The sequence below is a fragment of the Oryctolagus cuniculus genome, chromosome 5, assembly GCF_964237555.1.
Source record: "Oryctolagus cuniculus chromosome 5, mOryCun1.1, whole genome shotgun sequence".
Lineage (NCBI taxonomy): Eukaryota > Metazoa > Chordata > Mammalia > Lagomorpha > Leporidae > Oryctolagus > Oryctolagus cuniculus.
Genome location: NC_091436.1, coordinates 54,913,670 through 54,933,744, shown reverse-complemented (window position 1 = coordinate 54,933,744; position 20,075 = coordinate 54,913,670). Strand labels below are relative to the sequence as shown.

The window sequence follows — 20,075 nt, the reverse complement described above, 5'->3', positions numbered from 1 at the left end:
AGCCAGGGTTGAGCCAAGCCAAAGCCAGGAGTCAGGAGCTTCATTCAGGTCTCCCATGTAGGTGCAGGGGCCCAAGGCCATTTTCTGCTGCTTTCTCAGGCACATTAGCAGGGAGGTGGATCAGAAGTAGAGCAGCCAAGATTCGAGCCAGAGCTTATATGGGATGCAGGCATTACAAGCTGCATCTTAACTCACTATGCCACAATGCTGGCCCCAACAAATACAAATTTGATGCATTTATAAAATATATGATAATTCATATATGCTATTTAACACATGTTACCTCACATACTTATTTTTTCTCATGAGAACTTAAAATCTCATAGCAACTGCCAAGGAGATAATATGTTGTGAATAACTGTTATCTCTGGTGTGTACTAGATCTCTTGAATATACTTCTCCTGTCAAACTGAAATTTTGTGTCCTATAACCAATATCATCCCAGTCCTCCTAGCCCACAGCCTCTGGTAACCATCAGTTTACTCTTTATTTCTGAGTTTGACTATTTTACATTACACATATGAGATCATGTATTTGTCTCTCTGTGCCTGCATGTATCACTTAAAATCATGCCCACCAGATTTATCCATGTTACTGAAAATAACGATTTATTTTTTTAAGCCTGAGTCATATTCCACTGTGTTTATATAACACATTTTCTCCATCTGTTAATCCTCTGATAGAGACTTAGGTTGAATCCATATCTTGGCTTTTTTTTTTAATTTTTATTTATTTATCTATTTATTTGTCTTCCTTGCCGTTGGTTCACCCTCCAATGGCCACCATGGCCGGCGCGCTGCGGCCGGCGTACCGCGCTGATCTGATGGCAGGAGCCAGGTGCTTCTCCTGGTCTCCCATGGGGTGCAGGGCCCAAGGACTTGGGCCATCCTCCACTGCACTCCCTGGCCACAGCAGAGAGCTGGCCTGGAAGAGGGGCAACTGGGACAGAATCCGGCGCCCCGACCGGGACTAGAACCCAGTGTGCCGGTGCCGCAAGGCGGAGGATTAGCCTAGTGAGCCGCGGCGCCGGCCATATCTTGGCTATTATGATTAATTCTGTAATGAATATGGGAGTACCGATGTCTCTTCAACATGCTGATTTCATTTCCTTTGCATATATATATAATACACAGTATTGGCGTTGGTAAGTTATATGATATAAAAATAAAATATATAAAACACATTAGTAGGATTGGTAGGTTATATGATACTTCAGTTTTTAATATTAAAACAAATCTCCATACTATTTCCATAATGGCTGTTGCGATTTACATTGCCATTAACAGCATACATGGGTTCCTTTTTCTCTATATCTTCTCTAGCACTTGCTGTCTTTCTTCTTTTTGCTAATAGCTGTTTTAATCAGTGTGAGGGATTATGACTTTAATTTAAAATAAATTTTTTCATATAACTCTTGGCCCTTTCTATAACTTCTTTTGAGAAATGTCTATTTAAGTCCTTTGCATATTGTTTAATCAAGTTGTTTTCTTACTATTGCGTTTCTGATATATTTGGGATATTTATGCAAAGATATTTTCCATTCTATAGGTTTTCTCTTCACTCTTGTTTTCTTTGCTGTGCAGCTTTCTAGTGTGATGTAATCTCTTTGTCTGTTCTTGCTTTTGTTATTTGTACTTTTAGGCTCCTCTCCAGAAAAATCTTATAAAAATTAGTTTTAAAAAGTAGTCTTCTGCTTTTCAGTCTTTTCTGTAGTTGTGGAGATAAAAAAATCTTGAACAGTGAAGTAAGACCCATAGTCCTACCCCCATTCTAAGTGACCACTGTAAAATGCCCAGGGACCTCAGAACATAGGAGATTTCATGATTTTTGTACCCATATTAGAAAAGCTTGCCTCAGTTTTTTCATATCCAAGAGAGAGTGGACTGGAAAAATCCTATAAGTTTCTTTTTAGCCCTTATTTTCTGGGGCTCTGACAAAATATTCCAGTGGATTATAACAATGAATAATCGAGTTTTTAGAGTTACACAAAGAGTTGATTCCATTAGATTACGAAATGATCACCAGAACTATTAACAATTAAGGATCATACTGCTATTTGAAAATGCCTGGTTCATTATGTTTTTAGTGTTTGTCTTGCTGCTGGTTCTGATTCCCAGCCACTTCTCACTGCTTTATCTTCATTTGCACCACTGGTTTCCATTCACCATCCTCTATACGTGGTGAAGCTCTGTATCTGGCTCTCCTCGCTTCTCCAGTTGTCCTTCCACCTCTACCGCACAGATGATTTTAACCCATCCATCACTGACTCCCACTTCCTTGCAGTTTGGCTTCACTTTTATCTACAGAAGCCTATTTCTGTCTTCTGAATTCTCTGCACCCCAGAGCACAAGTCACACGAAATTTGATGCGCATGTAACAGTTTGTAAAGCACTCCGCCCCGCGCGCCACCATCTTAGCACACCGCTGTTCCCCTAGCCTGTAATAACATTAGTAAGCTTTCCGAGTGGGCTTAACCAAGTTAGAAAAACCAGTCATTGTCCATCACGCTCTCCCTTCACATCTAACCTGGATTTCAGTTTTCCCAGGTTTGTCACCACTGTGTTCCTACCACAGCCCTCACCATCCCTGGTACGAACTGGCACGCCAGACCCTTGGTCCTAGTCGATCTCCTCGGCTCCATGAGCCCTGTCACCTCAAGCCGTGCCCCACTGCAGTTACTGTTATGGTACAACGCGAGAACTGTGAGTCCGCCATTACAACCTCCAGCGATATGGAAATTAAGTCAACTGATTAAAATCACAGGAGTGAAATAGAGGCTGGTGAGCTTGCTGGGCTGCCAGGCATGACGAGCCAATCAGGGAGCACAGTGTGTCCCCCACGAGTGGCACAGACTTGACGTCAGCAGTTGTCATGGTAGCAAAGGGAGGACAGGGATGCCAGGGCTGGGGATGCTGAACCCCTGCTGCCAGTCTGAACCCTCCAAAGGCTGAAGGATAGTTTGGGGGCCCAGAGCCCCTTAGGCAAACTGTTCGTTACCACATGTCTGCGTGACCCAGATCCTTTCCAGTGCTTCGGGTTATCAGTAGGAGCAGGAAGGGGCTCTCTGTGTTGCATTATAAATTTCACTGGGATCAGCACAGTTCCAGCCGTTGCTGGAAGTCCACAATGGCCAGAGCTGAGCCAATCCAAAGCTAGGAGCCAGGAGCTTCTTCCGGGTCTCCCATGTGGGTGCCAGGGTCCAAGGGCTTGGGCCATCTTCCACTGCTATCCCAGGCCTTAGCAGAGAGCTGGATCAGAAGAGGAGCAGCCAGGACTCGAACCAGCACCCATATGGGATGCTGGAGCTTCAGGCCAGGGCTTTAACCACTGCGCCACAGCACTGGCCCCTGTCACTTTTTTACAACAATGGGAGATGCCTATAAATAGAGGACTATTAAATAAGTCATGGAACATGCCTAGGATAGAATAAGATGCATCTTTTTAAATATTTATTTGAGAGAGAGAGAGCACTCTCGTCTGCTGGTTCACTCCTCAGATGCCCACAACAGCCAGGACTGAAGCCAGGATCTGAAAACACAGTCCAGGTCTCCCACATGAGTAGCAAGAACCCAATTACTTGAGCCATCACTGCTGCCTCCCAGAGTCTGCACAAGCAAAAGCTGGAGTCAGGAGCCAGAGCCAACCATTGAACCCAAGTAGTTGGACATCGGACACAGTTGTCTTAACTGCTAGATTAAATGCCTGCTCCCAAAATGTGTTTCTTTTTCAAGAAGAGGCAGATCACAAAGTCATAACTATAAAATAGTGGGTTTTTTTTTTTGTTTTGACAGGCAGAGTGGACAGTGAGAGAGAGAGATAGAGAGAAAGGTCTTCCTTTGCCATTGGTTCACCCTCCAATGGCCGCTGTGGCCAGCGCGCTGCGACCGGCGCACCGTGCTAATCCGATGGCAGGAGCCAGGTACTTATCCTGGTCTCCCATGGGGTGCAGGGCCCAAGCACTTGGGCCATCCTCCACTGCACTCCTTGGCCACAGCAGAGAGCTGGCCTGGAAGAGGGGCAACCGGGACTAGAACCCGGTGTGCCGGCGCCGCAAGGCGGAGGATTAGCCTAGTAAGCCGTGGCGCTGGCCTATAAAATAGTTTTAAAAATAGGAAATTTCAGGCCGGCACTGCGGCTCACTAGGCTAATCCTCCACCTTGCGGCGCCGGCACACCGGGTTCTAGTCCCGGTCGGGGCACCGGCTTCTGTCCCGGTTGCCCCTCTTCCAGGCCAGCTCTCTGCTGTGGCCAGGGAGTGCAGTGGAGGATGGCCATTGGAGGGTGAACCAATGGCAAAAGGAAGACTTTTCTCTCTGTCTCTCTCACTATCCACTCTGCCTGTCAAAAAAAAAAATAAAATAGGAAATTTCAGAAACACAGATTATACCAATATTTGTATTTAAGAGGCAGGAAGTCTGGTTTGCTAGGGCTGCTAGAACAAAAAAGCATAGACTAGGTGGTTTAAACAACAGAAATTTATCTTTTCACGGTTCTGCAGACCTGAAGTGTTTCCCTCTTTTCCCCTTGGTTTGTGGATGGTACTTTTCTCCCTGCGTTTTCAGATAGTCTTTGTTCATTCGGTGTTTATCTACGCCTTCATCTCCTCTTCTTTGAAAACAGTATATCGGATTGGGGCCCATCCTAATAGCCCCATTTTAACTTAATCACTTCTCTAAAGACCCTGTCTCCAAATACAGTGATATTGAGGAATTCTGAGGTACTGGGGAGTGGGACTTCAACATATGAATTTTGGAGGAAGGCAGTTCAGCCCATACCAGGTTCAGAGAGATGTTCAAATTCATCCAATTATATGCTTTAAATTTGTGCAGTTTATTGTATGTTGTTTTTTCCTCAAAAATGTTAAAAAGTAGAGGAAAAGAATAGATATTCATTTTTTAAAGATTTATTTATTTATTTGAAAGTCAGGGTTACAGAGAGAGAGAGGAGAAAGAAATCTGTCCACTGGTTCACTGCCCCTTTCTTTGGCCATAACAGCCAAGGCTGGGCCAGGCCGAAGCCAGGAGCCAGGAGCTTTTTCCAGGTCTCCCACAAGGGCAGCAGAGGCCCAAACACTTGGACCATCGTCCACTGCTTTTCTCAGGCTATTAGTAGGGAGCTGGATTGGAAGTGGAACAGCCAGGACGCAAACCGGTGCCCGTATGGAATGCTGGTGTCACAGACAGCAGCTTTGTCTGCTACACACAATGCCGGCCCCTCATATTTTTTTTTTTTTTTTAATTTTTGACAGGCAGAGTGGACAGTGAGAGAGAGAGACAGAGAGAAAGGTCTTCCTTTTGCCGTTGGTTCACCCTCCAATGGCCGCCGCGGCTGGCGCGCTGCAGCCGGCACACCGCGCTGATCCGATGGCAGGAGCCAGGAGCCAGGTGCTTTTCCTGGTCTCCCATGGGGTGCAGGGCCCAAGCACCTGGGCCATCCTCCACTGCACTCCCTGGCCACAGCAGAGGGCTGGCCTGGAAGAGGGGCAACCGGGACAGAATCCGGCGCCCCGACCGGGACTAGAACCCGGTGTGCCGGCGCCGCTAGGCGGAGGATTAGCCTAGTGAGCTGCGGCGCCGGCCTTATATTTGTTTTTAAATGTATAAAATAATGTTGTCTTTTGCAAAAGAAATGAGCACATAGCAAGAATTCAAAACTGAGACTTTGCTTTAAAGTAGTTTTTTCTTTTTTTTGGGGGGGATTCAAAAAAGAGCTCTTCCATCTACTATTCACTCCCCAGCAACCAGGGCTGGGCCAGGTCAAAATGAGAACACCAGAAATCATCTGGGCTTCCCATGTGGGTTGCAGAGACTCAAGCAATTGAGCTATTGTTTGCTGCTTCCCAGGATGTGCCATAGCAAGAAGCTAGATTGGAAGCAAAGGAGCAGGAACTCAATCCAGGCACTCTGATAAGGGATGCTGGCAATATGTGATAAGTGATTATGTAACCACTGTCAAATGCCCACCTCAAAATTGAGACTTTAAACATATGTAAATGTATTACTGATTTTTTTAGACCACAGAAATACCTAATTTTTAAAATGCTAATAAGATAATAACACCAAGAGCTTTGGGCACTTGGGGAAGGCAGAAGGCTTCTAGGCTGAGGTCGGTGTCCAGCACAGACTTTTCCTGTACGTTCTGCTCACTTCTGTGTATTCTAGGATATTAGCTGTAGCCTTGACTATAATTTCTCCATATTTATTTTGTGGCAATATTGTTTATGTGATCCAAAGGGATCACATAAACAAGAATAGTGTCTGCAAATACTAGCTGATAGAATAAAAAAGGGAGAGAATGAGCCAACATGGGAAGTGAGATACACAGCAGACCCATAGAATGGCAGATGTCCTAAACAGCACTCTGGCCTCAGAATCAGCCCTTAAGGCATGTGGATCCAGCTGAAAAGCCCATGAGACTATTTCAGGCATGGAAAGCCAAGACACTCTGGGGAAAAAAAAAAAAAAAAAAAAAAAACCTAAATGAAAGATCTCCGCGAGTGAGATCCCAGTGGAAAGAATGGGTCATCAAAGAAGGAGGTACCTTTCTCTGAAGGGAGGAGAGAACTTCCACTTTGACCATGGCCTTGTCTAAATATGATCAGAGTCGGTGAACTCAGGAGGCTTCCATAGCCTTGGCAGCTCATGACAAGAGCCTAGGGTGATTACTGAGGCCATAAACAAGAGTGTCAATTTGTTAAGTCAACAACAGGAGTCACTGTGCACTTACTCCTCATGTAGGATCTTTGTCCTTCGTGTGCTGTACATTGAGATTTAATGCCATAACTAGTACTCAAACAGTATTTTTCACTTTATGTTTCTGTGTGGGAGCAAACTGTTGAAATCTTTACTTAATGTATGCTAAACTGATCTTCTGTATATAAAGAGAAATGAAAATGAATCTTGATGTGAATGGAAGGGGAGAGGGAGTGGGAAAAGGGAGGGTTGCGGGTGGGAGGGACGTTATGGGAGGGAAGCCATTGTAATCCATAAGCTGTACTTTGGAAATTTATATTCGTTAAAAAAAATTAAAAAAAAGATTTATTATTCATTCAAAAGTCAGAGTTACGCAGAGAGAGGAGAGGCAGAGAGAGAGAGAGAGAGGTCATCCATCCGATGGTTCATTCCCCAGATGGCCGCAACGGCCAGAGCTGCGCTGATCCGAAGGCAGGAGCCAGGTACCTCTCTCTGGTCTCCCACACAGGTACAGGAGCCCAAGGACTCGGGCCATCCTCTGCTGCTTTCCCAGGCCATAGCAGAGAGCTGGATTGGAAGTGGAGCAGTCAGGTCTCGAACTGGCACCTATATGGGATGCCGGCACTTCAGGCCAGGGTGTTAACCCACTGCGCCACAGCGCAGACCCCATGGTTTTCTTCTTTTTAAATAAGGAAATAAAAAAGATTTTATTTTATTGTAGTAAAACATAACTATATCCAAAAGCAAATTGCATTTTCCATGTAAGTTTTAGTTTGATTTACTATTTGCCTATTGATTATGCCTTTAGTTCTTTAACCCTTAAGTTGCTTCTCAGTTTTTTGATAAATTACAGGCCATAGGAACATCTACATTCATCTACTATGAATTTTCCTTTTTTGTAATTAGCTTCGAACCCAAACATCTGTTAGTCATTAGCTTAAAAGGTTTAAAGAATGTTTTGGATCTCTTATAAGAGTCCAAAGTGCATTCTAAAGCCTCCCTTCTTTTCATTATCCATCAGTGACTCGTTTCTGAGACAGATAGATGGCCATAAGTTGCACTGAATCTGGGCGTATATCAAAATGCATAGGGGGTTCACTGGAACTCCGTAGAGGGTAAGCTTTGTTAGCTGGTGGGTATGCTCAGGAATGCCACATAAAAATTTCTTTTGTGCCAAATTCTTTTTTGTTTTTAGTGGTACCATGAACCACATTCAAGTCCAGGAATGCAAATTCAGAGGTGATTTCTGGGGGCTATCCTCATATTGTGTCTCTGAGGCCCTCTGAAAATTAAGGAAATAAAAGCTATTCTGGGCCTGGGTGTGACTGAAACAATCAGGCCACTATAGGCAGATTCCTTAACTATTCTTCTGTCGGTTACTTGACCTATAACTTCTTGAAAGGATAGCTGCTAAGACTTCTTTTACACACAGTGTGGCAGACACTTTCCAAGTGCTCATCTCTATTAATGAACTCATACAACCACTCTATGAGGTAAGGATTGTCATTATCCCCATTTTAAAACAGGAAACAAGTCTGTCACCCTTTATCCTCTTTGTGCTACTTTATTTTTATTGTATATTGTATTTACTGTCTTCTAAAATATTTTTAACCAAATAGTCAATGTTCTTTTTTTTTTTAACTTTTATTTAATGAATATAAATTTCCAAAGTACGACTTGCGGATTACAATGGCTTCCCCCCCATATCGTCTCTCCCACCCGCATCCCTCCCCTTTCCCACTCCCTCTCCCCTTCCATTCACATCAAGATTCATTTTCGATTTTCTTTATATACAGAAGATCAGTTTAGCATACATTAAGTAAGGATTTCAACAGTTTGCTCCCACACAGAAACATAAAGTGAAAAATAATAGATGATTTTTTTTAAATGATGATGAAATCAGATCAGACCTATTGTCATGTTTAATCCCAGTGAGAGTCAAGTTGGGAATTGATCATTTCTTTTTTTTTTTTTTACAGAAGATCAGTTTAGTATGCATTAAGTAAAGATTTCAACAGTTTGCACCCCCATAGAAACACAAAGTGAAATATATTGTTTGAGTACTCGTTATAGCATTAAATCTCTATGCACAGCACATTAAGGACAGAGATCCTACATGAGGAGTAAGTGCACAGTGACTCCTGTTGTTGACTTTACCAATTGACACTCCTGTCTATGGCTCACTAGGCTAATCCTCCGCCTAGCGGCGCCGGCACACCGGGTTCTAGTCCCGGTTGGGGCGCCGGATTCTGTCCCGGTTGCCCCTCTTCCAGGCCAGTTCTCTGCTGTGGCCAGGGAGTGCAGTGGAGGATGGCCCAGGTGCTTGGGCCCTGCACCCCATGGGAGACCAGGAAAAGCACCCGGCTCCTGGCTCCTGCCATCGGATCAGCGCGGTGCGCCGGCCGCAGCGTGCCGGCCACGGCAGCCATTGGAGGGTGAACCAATGGCAAAAGGAAGACCTTTCTCTCTGTCTCTCTCTCTCTCACTGTCCACTCTGCCTGTCAAAAAAAAAAAATATATTCAGTGTTCTTAACCAAACAGGTTTTTTTTAAAAGATTTAGTTATTTATTTGGAAGGCATAGTTACAGAGAGGCAAAAGCAGAGAAAGAGAGAGAGAGGTCTTCCGTCTGCTGGTTCAGTCCCCAGTTGGCCACAATGGCCGGTCAGAAACCAGGAGCCAGGAGCTTCTTCTGGGTCTCCCACGTGGGTGCAGGGGCCCAAGGACTTGGGCCATCTTCTGCTGCTTTCCCAGGCCATACCAGAGAGCTGGACTGGAAGAGCAGCAGCCGGGACACAAACTGGTGCCCATATGGGATGCTGGCCCAGCACTGCGGGCGGTGGCTTTACCCACCTATGCCTACTATGCCACAGCACCGGCCCCACCAAACTTTTAAAAATCAATGTCCTCATTGCATTTCTTGCAGGGCACATTGTTAATATTATTGTGAAAATAGAAATTCACGTAGCTGTTTTCTGCAGACCATGAAAAGAAGAATGGTACCTTATCTAAATAGGGTAAATGGATTTGGACTTACATAAACATTATGGTTGAGACTTCCTGACTTGTTTCCACTGAACTGTACAGCTTCCACCTGAGCTCTGTTGCTTTCCTGGTCTTTGTTGCTCTCTGCTGCTGGGATTCATTGCTTTCTGAATCCCACAGGTTCCTGGCTTTGGAATTTCTGCCAGACCATTGAAGCTGCCCCACATGGGTTCATTCCTCTTCATGGGAGCTTCCAGTGTAAGGACTGGAAACATGGAAGGGTGGGGATGTTTCTATGAAGTGCACTCTTCTGGTTTAATGTGAGCTTTTTACTTAAGGTAACTGTAACATTTCAGAAATGATAATTCTATAGATATTCTTGGTTTTTTAAATAGGCAGTAGAAAGTCCCCCTTCCCATTATCCTTACAAAGTTTGCATCTGCATATCAAATATAAATATGCTTTTGAGAATATTTCTGTAAATTATTCATTTTCTAGTTGCCATCAAACACATTTATTTACATAGCAAAACATTCTGTACTACTTATGGACAAAGAGACAAAATAATAACTTTTCACTGTTTCTTCAGTAATGTGTGAGATCTTCTTAGACTATTCTAAAGTTAGACTAATATGTTTGGTTTATGATCTGTTATTTAGAGATACTGTGATTTTCGTTTGATGTACAGAGAAGGTTTTTTTTAAATGGCTTCTGATACAGCTGTCTGCTAATGGCCTGGGAAGGCAGCAGAGGATGACCTAAGTCCTTGGGCCCTGCACCCACGTACGAGACTCGGAAGAAACTCCTAGCTCCTGGCCCCAGCCTGGCCCTAGCCCCAGCTGTTGCCCCCATTTGGGGAGTAAGCCAGCAGATGGAGGATCTCTGTCTGTCTCTCCTCTCTCTCGCTGTAACTCTTTCAAATAAATAATCTTTTTAAAAAATGGCTTCTGAAATGGCAGCAAGATAGGTTTAAATATGTCTTGACCAAAGCCAGTTACCATGATGTAGTTTTAAATATCTATAACTAGGTTTCAAGAATTCCTTGTTCAATATATCTAGGTTATATAGAAATTCACCTCATCTTATATTGTGATATATTTAGCTCATTTTTGTTGTAAGATTAATAAGTTACATTCCATTTCAGTTATGGTAACCAAGAGTTAGTTTGTAAATCTTAAACCCTCTGGCACCACGTTCAAGGCAGTTTGTGTTATGAGCTATGCAGAGATGTAGGGTGGTTGTCTGTTACTCTTACACACAGTTACTTTAGGGAAAACTAGACTTTAGTTGAAGGTACTAACAGTGCTAGAGATGCATTTTTTATCAGTGACCCTAGCTTTGTCTAGACCCTTTGTTTCCTCTCCATTCTTTCCTGCAGCTGATTCACAGCAAAGCTAATGAAAGTTAAGCTTTAGGACTACCCCTCCCCCAATGTGCCCCTTTCAAGCCATGGCAGGAATCCTGACAATTTTGTATTTATTGTCTTAGAGAGGACCCTTCTAATTATATAAGCTTCTGGCCCTGCAGCACCACTTCTGTATATAACATATGATTGATATCATTAGGATCCTTCTCAGAAGCAGCACAGAGAAAAAAAAAGTGTAAAAAGAAACTGTACTTTTCTGAAATATGGAATCATGCCATTAGTAATTAATGTGGGACAGTAAAAGAGATTTAGAGAATCTTTTTTTTTCTAAACAGCATCCATAGTTCTACCAGGAAGCAACGAAGTCTCTGTGGTATAACACTATTTTTATCAAACTTTATTCAATCTTCCTTTATTGTCTTGCTGGTGGGCAGATTGCCTTCAGCTTTTGGCCTGTGTTCAAAGCATATGAGAGCTGGCAAGATGCATACCAGCCCTGCATTAGCCCATAGGGCAAGAAAGGTGCTTGGAGAAGACAGCTTGAAAGATTCTGCAAATTTATGATTTGGCATCACATAATCCCAGGATGCAACTGGGAAAAAGCAATTGAGGCCCCTCAGGTACAAAATTTAAGCCTGGATTTAATATACAAGTGATAAAAATCTATGTACCCTACCCCCAGTTCCAAAACATGAGACCGAATGATGTTGTTTATTAAACCATTTTGCAAAAGTAGGATCATAGCATCAAGGAGACAGCTGTCTAATCACTGAATAAATCATGAGCTTTGAGATATTGGGCAAAATAAATTCCCTAAGCCGCCTTTTCCCCAATTAAGAAGGTCATAGAGAGGATTTAAAAATATATGACTCATGAAGTGCTTATAAGAGCTGTTCACTGAATGCTAGCTCCATTCCCCCACATGGTTCCTCTTATGTACATGGCCTGCAGCCATGTGCTGAGTGTGGTCTGCCAGCCAAAGTACTCTCACTTGATTAAAAGTATATGCTTGTCAAACTCTATTTTCAGAGAATGATGAGGAGCAGGAGGTACTGCCATCTCTGGATAAGCCTGGGTGGTACTCCCAAGGGAATGCTGTCCAGCTTTATGAACTTCTGAAGAAAATGACTGGCAAACCTGAACCCAAGGTATTTTCTCATTGAGACAGTCCTTGATGCCACTTGAAGAAGTAAACAGTTGTAAACTGAAACCATAATTTTAAGTGCATTCAGTTTAGTCACCCATGGAGGGATCATCTACCTCTGTCATCCAGCTAAGTCTGTCCTCTTCCCTCTTCTGATTAAACAGGCTAAATAAGTGTTTACTTTGCTGTTGTATCCTGAGTCCCTATCCATGACAGAGAAGAACAAGGATTCTAAGCATGTGGGCACAGATATAGGAAGTACACAAGATTAGTGTGTGGTATGCGTAAGGAGTGATGTCCTGGTAATTGTCCACCAAAAAACTTTTTGTGTGTAAAATAATAACTGAAATTACACTACATATTTGTCTAAAGATATCCTGATCACATTGTTAATGTTGGACAATGGTGCTTTTTTAACAGTTGAACCCTGTCTTCCAAAAATATTTACCAGGAGCCCCATGAACAGGAGAAATTATTAGGTAACTGAGCCCTACTCCATTGGCTCCCACAATGCCACAGTCACTTGGACCCCTGAGAGGTTTAGTAGATGGAGCATCCTGACATGGAAGCTCTAGTTTATATCTCTTCACTGCATTTTCCCATCTGTAAATTGAGGGGTGTGGACTAGATCAGAGCTTTCCAGATTCTGCATGTGCAGTCCCACCCTCAGATGTTCTTTTTCAGTAGATCTGGGATGGGGCCCAGAAACTGCTTTGAAGAGTGGTTGTGGTACACACTTTTGATCATGTGTAATCCACTGTCACAACAGTTTTAGTTGTAAACATAGTATTTGTAAACAGACAGGTTCACCTCTTTGGGATGACAGTCTTCTGCCTTTCTTCTGCCTGAAAATGGGTTGCATAACTTCTTAACACGAAATGGAACAAGTTGATGGTCAACTGTGGAGTTAGAGAAGTTTAAGATGTGTATGCAGTTTATATTTGCATATTCCCATGTCTTGTGAGGTGTTTCCTTTTGTCTTCCCTGGAATGACCACCACTGCCTTTCACAATTCTTGTGCCTCAAACAGAATTTGCTGTCTGACTTCTAGGTGGTTTACTTTGGTGACAGCATGCACTCAGATGTTTTCCCAGCCCGTCACTATAGTAATTGGGAGACAGTCCTCATCCTGGAGGAGCTCAGAGGACAAGAAGGTGGGAATCCGGAGGAGTCAGAGCCTCTAGAGAAGAAGGGGAAATTCGAGGTAAGGCTTCCCAGCAGCCCTTTCCTTTAAAAAAAAAAATGACCTTCAAAATTATCTTGGTCTGACAATATATCCTCACATCTCTGTAGTTTGTTTTTGAGGCGGTATTTATATGGATGGGCTCATCCTTAGCAAATGTTTTAGGCCAACTTTGTTGATTTTTCTGTTTTATATAAAATCTTGCATCTTCCTGCATATATTTAAGGGCAAATGAAACAATCAGATTTCTTTTTTCAAAAATTACCTTTTAACCACAACTTAGAAAAGTCAGATTATTTTAATATATAAGTTCAGGTCTGTTCCTCTACGGTTACACGTTCATCACAAAGGACAAAGCACATCAAAATCAGGCAGTCTGTGCAGTACCTCCTAGGAATATAGACTCTTTTCTGCTTCCTTGTGGAGCTGGTCCAGCCAGGGAAAGCAGTCAATAAAGAGCAACAAAGAAATCACCCTGTGAGGATTATTCTGTTTGTCTTGTGATTGTTAAGAAAAACCTAATTGGGTTTTTCCATTCATATATCAAGCACATTATATACAGGCATGGTCTTTTAGTTGGTGCAAAGCCTGAATATAAAACAATTTAATTCTGTGTTTCCAGTTATTTTATTCAGCCTAAATGACCTTTCAAAACTATAATCAAAAACCAAAATAACCTGATCAGTTCAAGATTGGTGCTGTGAAACAAAATATTTACATCTACTACATGCAGTGGAAATTAATGTTTTGTTTCACTTAGGTCTGAATTAATTTCCTTAGATATTTTTAATAATTTCCATTCTAGATAAAAGCATCTGGAGTTAGAAGATCACTTTCACTTCCCTCATTTGTAACAGGAAGCTTAAGATAAAGACAGAGAGGACATCGCAAATGGAACTTTAAAGGTTTAAACACAAAACTTTAGCTAAAATCTTGGTACATCAGTTGATTATCCACTGCAGTATATTGGAGCATGACAGATAAGCAAAATATGGTACATTTTAATAATTAAAGTAAGCCTAGTTAAGGAGACCAAGGAACAGTTTCTCTTAGTTTATTTTTGTCTGTAGAACTAAAAATCTGTTCATTATACTTACAATTACTTGAACAGTCTCAATTCCATCCGACTAGACTTACATCAAATGAAAGAGATCTTTTCTTCAGACCCTTTCATTGGTATTTTCACCTGTTTCTTCATTAGAACTAAAAACAAAAAGGCATTTGCAACTTTTTAGAATAATTTGTTATAGGAGCCTAGCATTGTGGAACAGCAGGTTAAGCCACAGCCTGCAACACCGACATCCCATATGAGCACCACTTTGAGTCCCAGCTGCTCCACTTCCTATCCAGCTCCCTGCTAATGCACCTGGAAAAGCAGTGGAAGATGGTTCAAGCGCTTGGGCCCCTGTACCCACACAAGAGAACCAGATGGAGTTCCAGGCCCCTGGTTTCGGCCTCACTCAGCCCTAGTCATTGCAGCCATCTAGGGATCTCTCTTTCTCTCTGTCTCTACCTCTCTCTGTAATACTACCTCTCACATAAATAAAGATAAAATATTTTAAAAAGCCAGGGGGCTGGCACTGTGGCATAGTGGGTGAGGCCACCGCTGCAATGCCAGCATCCCATATGGACATGAGTTCAAGTCTCAGCTGTTCCACTTCCACTCCAGCTCTCTGGAATGGCCTGGGAAAGCAGAAGATGGTCCAAGTCTTTGGGTTCCTGTACTTATGTGGAAGACCTGGAGAAGCCTTCTGGCTTCTGGCTTCTGATTGGTGCAGCTCCAGCCATTGCGACCATCTGGGGAGTAAACCAGCGAATGGAAGACTTCTCTTTCTCTGCCTCTGCCTCTGCCTCTCTGTAACTCTGCCTTTCAAATAAATAAATAAATATTTTTTAAAAAGCCAGTTCCAATTTAACATAAAGGATGCTCTCTAATAAGGAAATCATTTTCTTTTTCCAAAAAGGTAATATATACCCAAAGCCTGTTTAAAGGTTCCTAGAGGGCTTTTGTATCAATTTATTTAATGAATAATTTAAAAAACCTTAGATTGGACAATAATTAATCACAGTTTTCATTATTCTTTTCTTTTGTTTCAGGAACCAAAGGCAAAACCTCTAAATACTTTATCCAAAAAATGGGGCTCTTTTTTTATTGATTCCATTTCGGGATTGGAAAATACAGGAGACTCCTTGGTTTATACATGGTCTTCTAAGAGAATCAACACCTACAGCACTATTGCAATTCCTAGTATTGAAGCAATTGCAGGTAAGGGAGAAATGCCTATGAAGCGTAAGTACTAGACTTCTTGCCTTGAAAATATGGAAATCTCCCTATGATGTGATTTCTTCTTCTTGGGAAACACCTTCTAGAAATGACAGCTTAAATAGTTAGGACCGTTACTTCCAACAGAGGCAACTATGGAAGCTGGACAATTTTTTTAAGTCAGCTTGGAGGCGTAACATAAATGATGCTAAGAAAGCCCAATAATGTGAACCTTGGTTGTGGTGCTACTTTTCCTCCTTGTATTTACTGATTCCAGAGGGCACCAACGAGCGTAGGTGGGCCTTCTAGTAACAACATGAATCTACAAGGTGGGGACTGCAGGCAAAGGCCTGCCTGAGGAGGGTGGACCTGGGGAATCCTCTCAGTCTATGTTGAGACCCTGCAAGCTTTTCCCTTAGAATAAGGAAAATTTGGGAAGAGGTCTCCAATTTCACAGGGAATGAAGCTAAGCCTCAATCAACTGAAACTCTATAACTGGATTCAGGGGATTCCAAATTGCTAGTGCCCCTACAAGAGCAAAAAAGATAGGTTGACTTCAAAGGAATAACAGACTGACATCTGACTTCTCAGCATTAGTGAAAGTGAAAAGTGATGTAGACAGTAATCTTCAAATTGCATGAAGGAATGACGGCCAGTCTTGATGGATTTCTACCCACTAAAGCAGAGTTGGGTAAACTTTTTTCTACCAACGACCATTTTGATATTTGTAACATCATTTGCAAGTCATACAAAACTATCAACTTAAAAAATTAGCCTGCTATAGATTTACTGAATTTCAAGTTCTACCTGTGGTTGCCTTGGCAGGTCCAGTCCAAATGATTATGCAGGCATTATATAGCTTATGGGCCAGATGTTCCCCACCTCTGCATTAAAGATGTCATTAAAAGGGCCAATGTTGTAGTAACATAGTAGGTAAAGTCACTGCCTGCAATGCTGGCATCCCATATGGGCCCTGGTTCGAGTCCCAGCTGCTCCATTTGTGATCCAGCTCCCTGCTAATGTGCCTGGGAAAGCAGTAGAAGATGGCCCTAATCTCTGTACCCCTGCATTCACGTGGGAGACTCCAAACAAGCTCCTGGCTCCTGGTTTGGCTTGGCCCAGCCCCGCTGGGAGTAAATGAGTAGATGGAAGATTTCTCTCTTTCTTTCTCTTTCTCTTTCCCTAACCCTGCCTTTCAAATAATAAATAAAATAAATCCTTTTTAAAAATATATCATTATAGGCCGGCGCCGCGGCTCACTAGGCTAATCCTCCGCCTTGCGGCGCTGGCACACCGGGTTCTAGTCCCGGTCGGGGCACCGGATTCTGTCCCGGATGCCCCTCTTCCAGGCCAGCTCTCTGCTGTGGCCAGGGAGTGCAGTGGAGGATGGCCCAAGTCCTTGGACCCTGCACCCCATGGGAGACCAGGGGAAGTACCTGGCTCCTGCCATCGGATCAGCGCAGTGCGCCGGCTGCAGCGCGCCAGCCGCAGCGGCCACTGGAGGGTGAACCAACGACAAAGGAGGACCTTTCTCTCTCTCTCTCTCTCTCACTGTCCACTCTGCCTGTCAAAAAAAAATATATATCATTATAGAATAAAAGTAAAATATTTTTAGATATACCAAAAAATGTAAAAAAATTTGAGAGTATCTCCAGAAGTCTTTCACAACAGGAAATAATAAAGGGTATTGTTCTCTAGGCAAAAGTTAAATTGTTCCTTGTTGGAAAATTGAAGATTCTAGAGTGACTATATAGTAAGAAAATGATAAATAAATTAAAATGAATACTTCCTGGTTGAAATAATAAAAAAAATAAAGTCCTATGGGGTTAAAATAGAGAATTAAAAAATACGTGACAACAATGGCATGTAAATGGCCAAAAGGAGCAGTTGGAATGAAGATGTTCTAACATCCTTGAATATATGCAATAAAGGATAAGAGTATGTTAAGTATTAATAAGTCAGAAATGCATGTTATTTGGGCCGGTATTACATATGGGTGCCAGTTCAAATCCTGGCTGCTCCACTTCCAATCCAGCACCCTGTTAACAACCTGGGAAGAGCATAAGATGACCCAGGTACTTGGGCCCCTGCTACCCACATGGGTAACCTGGAAGAAGCTCCTGGCTCCTGGCTTTCACAGGCCCCAGCCTTGGCTGCTGTTGCCACTTGGGGAGTGAGCCAGCAATGGAAATTTCTCTCTGTTTGTCTCTCTCTGTAACTCTGACTTTCAAACAAATAAATAAATCTTAAAAAAAAAAAAAAAAAAGAAACGCATGTTGTAATCACTAAGATAACTGTCAAAAGAATTATAATGATATGCATACCAAACTAATATATAAAAATAATGCAAAGAATACAAAAGAAAGCAAAAAGGGGAAGAAAAAGAGAATATTAGGAATAAACAGGACAAATGGGTAGTATTTAGTAAGATGATAGATTTAAACCTATATTAAATATAGGTGACTAAGTACTTCAAATAAAAATCTGAATAAAATAATACCTAACCACAGGTTATTTATAAGACATGTGTTAAACATAAGAACTCGTCTTAAATTCAGAGGGAAAGTGATAATACCATGCTAACAGTGACCAAAAAGAGTGACTATATTAATATGAAGCCAAGTAAATATTAAGGGAAACAATTCTTTATTAACATGAGCATCTCATTATATTGATGAATTGTCAGTTTTCAGAAATATTAACCAGAAATCCAAAATATTGAGCAGGGCCCCTCTCTTCTTGTTTTCACAACTCTTAAAACATCCATTCTGCTTTAAAGGATTGTATGCTTTCTGCCTGGATTCATAGTTTCCAAGTTCCCTGCAGAGCTTGGCAAAGTCCTTGGAAGAGAAAACCAGCAGAGCACACATCTCTGCCCCTTGCTCCTAGCTACTCAGTTTTTGTCTCTGCAGATCTGCAAGTCTGCCAAGAAAGCCCTACTAGTGTTTCTACTGCCAGTAGCGTCTCCTGCCACCAGGCACAATTCAAGTGCCTGAGGGGAAAGGCTGTGGCAGGCTGCAGGCTCACCTTTCTGCTGGCCATGCTTCCCAGAAACTGTGTCCACCACAAGTCATGGTTGCCTCCTCGGCTGATTGTATTTTATTAGTCTGATGTTTTATATTTTACCCAGCCTTTCTAATTATTTTAGCTCCCAGGTAGAAGTGGAAGTCTAGTTACATTTTTTGGACTTCAGATTCTTTTTCTTTTTCTTTCTTTCTTTTTTTTTTTTTTTTTTTTTTTATTTGACAGAGTTAGACAGTGAGAGAGAGAGAGACAGAGAGAAAGGTCTTCCTTCTGTTGGTTCACCCCACAAATGGCCGCAACGGCCGGAGCTATGCCAGTCCGAAGCCAGGAGCCAGGTGCTTCCTCCTGGTCTCCCACGCGGGTACAGGTGCCCAAGGACTTGGGCCATCCTCCACTGCCTTCCCGGGCCACAGCAGAGAGCTGGATTGGAAGAGGAGCAGCCGGGACTAGAACCCGGTGCCCATATGGGATGCTGGCGCCTCAGGAGGAGGATTAGCCAAGTGAGCCACAGCGCTGGCCCCCAGATTCTTTTTCTTTAAGTTAGAGATGATTATACCAGGCTGCATTTCCTCCTGCCTAGAATGGCTGTGAGAGAAAGCAAAGCAAGCTATGAGTATTTATCTGAATTATTGGTAGGATGGTGATGATATGATGACCCTGAGATACATAAGCCCTTCTAAAAGATCCATCCTCTATGCCAGTATGCAAATCAATATGTATACTTTTAAAAAAAAACTATCTCCTTTTAATTGGTTTCAAAAGAATGTATTTTTTTCCATTTTGTTCCACACTTACATACATAAGATTAAAGAAAAACAGCTTAGATACAGTTCTTCCTGTTACAAGTAGTTGTTCTGCTTTTTTTTAAAAAAAAAAAAATGGAATTTGGAACTTTATGGGAGAGGGCAGCCCAGAATTAAATTATTATTTTCAATTTGTTTAGTTCACTTTATTTCCAAAATTATCAAATTATTAGTGAGAGAGTGTGAAAGTGGAAGCCACTAAATTATTCTGAAGTGCTTCAATGAAAAGGCTCAAGATTATGTGATTGTGAAGTAGTTAGAAAAGTGAATCTCTCATTCTAGGATTTAAATATTTCTCCAAACAATTAGAAAATAACCATCTCTTCTTAAACAAGCATAAACTCAGTGCACCTCCTATTTTATGTTCCAAAAGCTGTTTTCACGAGACCCTGGAAGAAAATTTGGCAAGACTTTTACCTTCAATGTGGTTTTTCTCAGGAGAAAATATTAAGTACAACTTGCCAGTATCCAAACACTGCTAAACTAATGCCTGATTTCTGGTGGGAAAAGGGTGAAGAGTTTTTACATCATATCCGTTTGTTGATTTTGACAATCAATATTTCCTCAAAAAAGCAAAATTTTGATCTCTAAGTTGGCATCATTGCTGTGATCTCATTC

At 42.2% G+C, this 20,075-nt stretch overlaps 1 protein-coding gene across 1 annotated transcript in view; it reads left to right on the top strand.

The window, feature by feature from the left end:
• The window catches only part of NT5DC1 (5'-nucleotidase domain containing 1), a 143,583-nt gene that overhangs the window by 118,855 nt on the left and 4,653 nt on the right, over positions 1 to 20,075 (top strand). Inside the window, exons 9-11 of the mRNA XM_008263394.4 lie at positions 12,070 to 12,188; positions 13,236 to 13,388; positions 15,465 to 15,633. Of these exons, the coding sequence (XP_008261616.3) occupies positions 12,070 to 12,188; positions 13,236 to 13,388; positions 15,465 to 15,633 (441 nt within the window). The remainder of the gene's footprint in view (positions 1 to 12,069; positions 12,189 to 13,235; positions 13,389 to 15,464; positions 15,634 to 20,075) is intronic.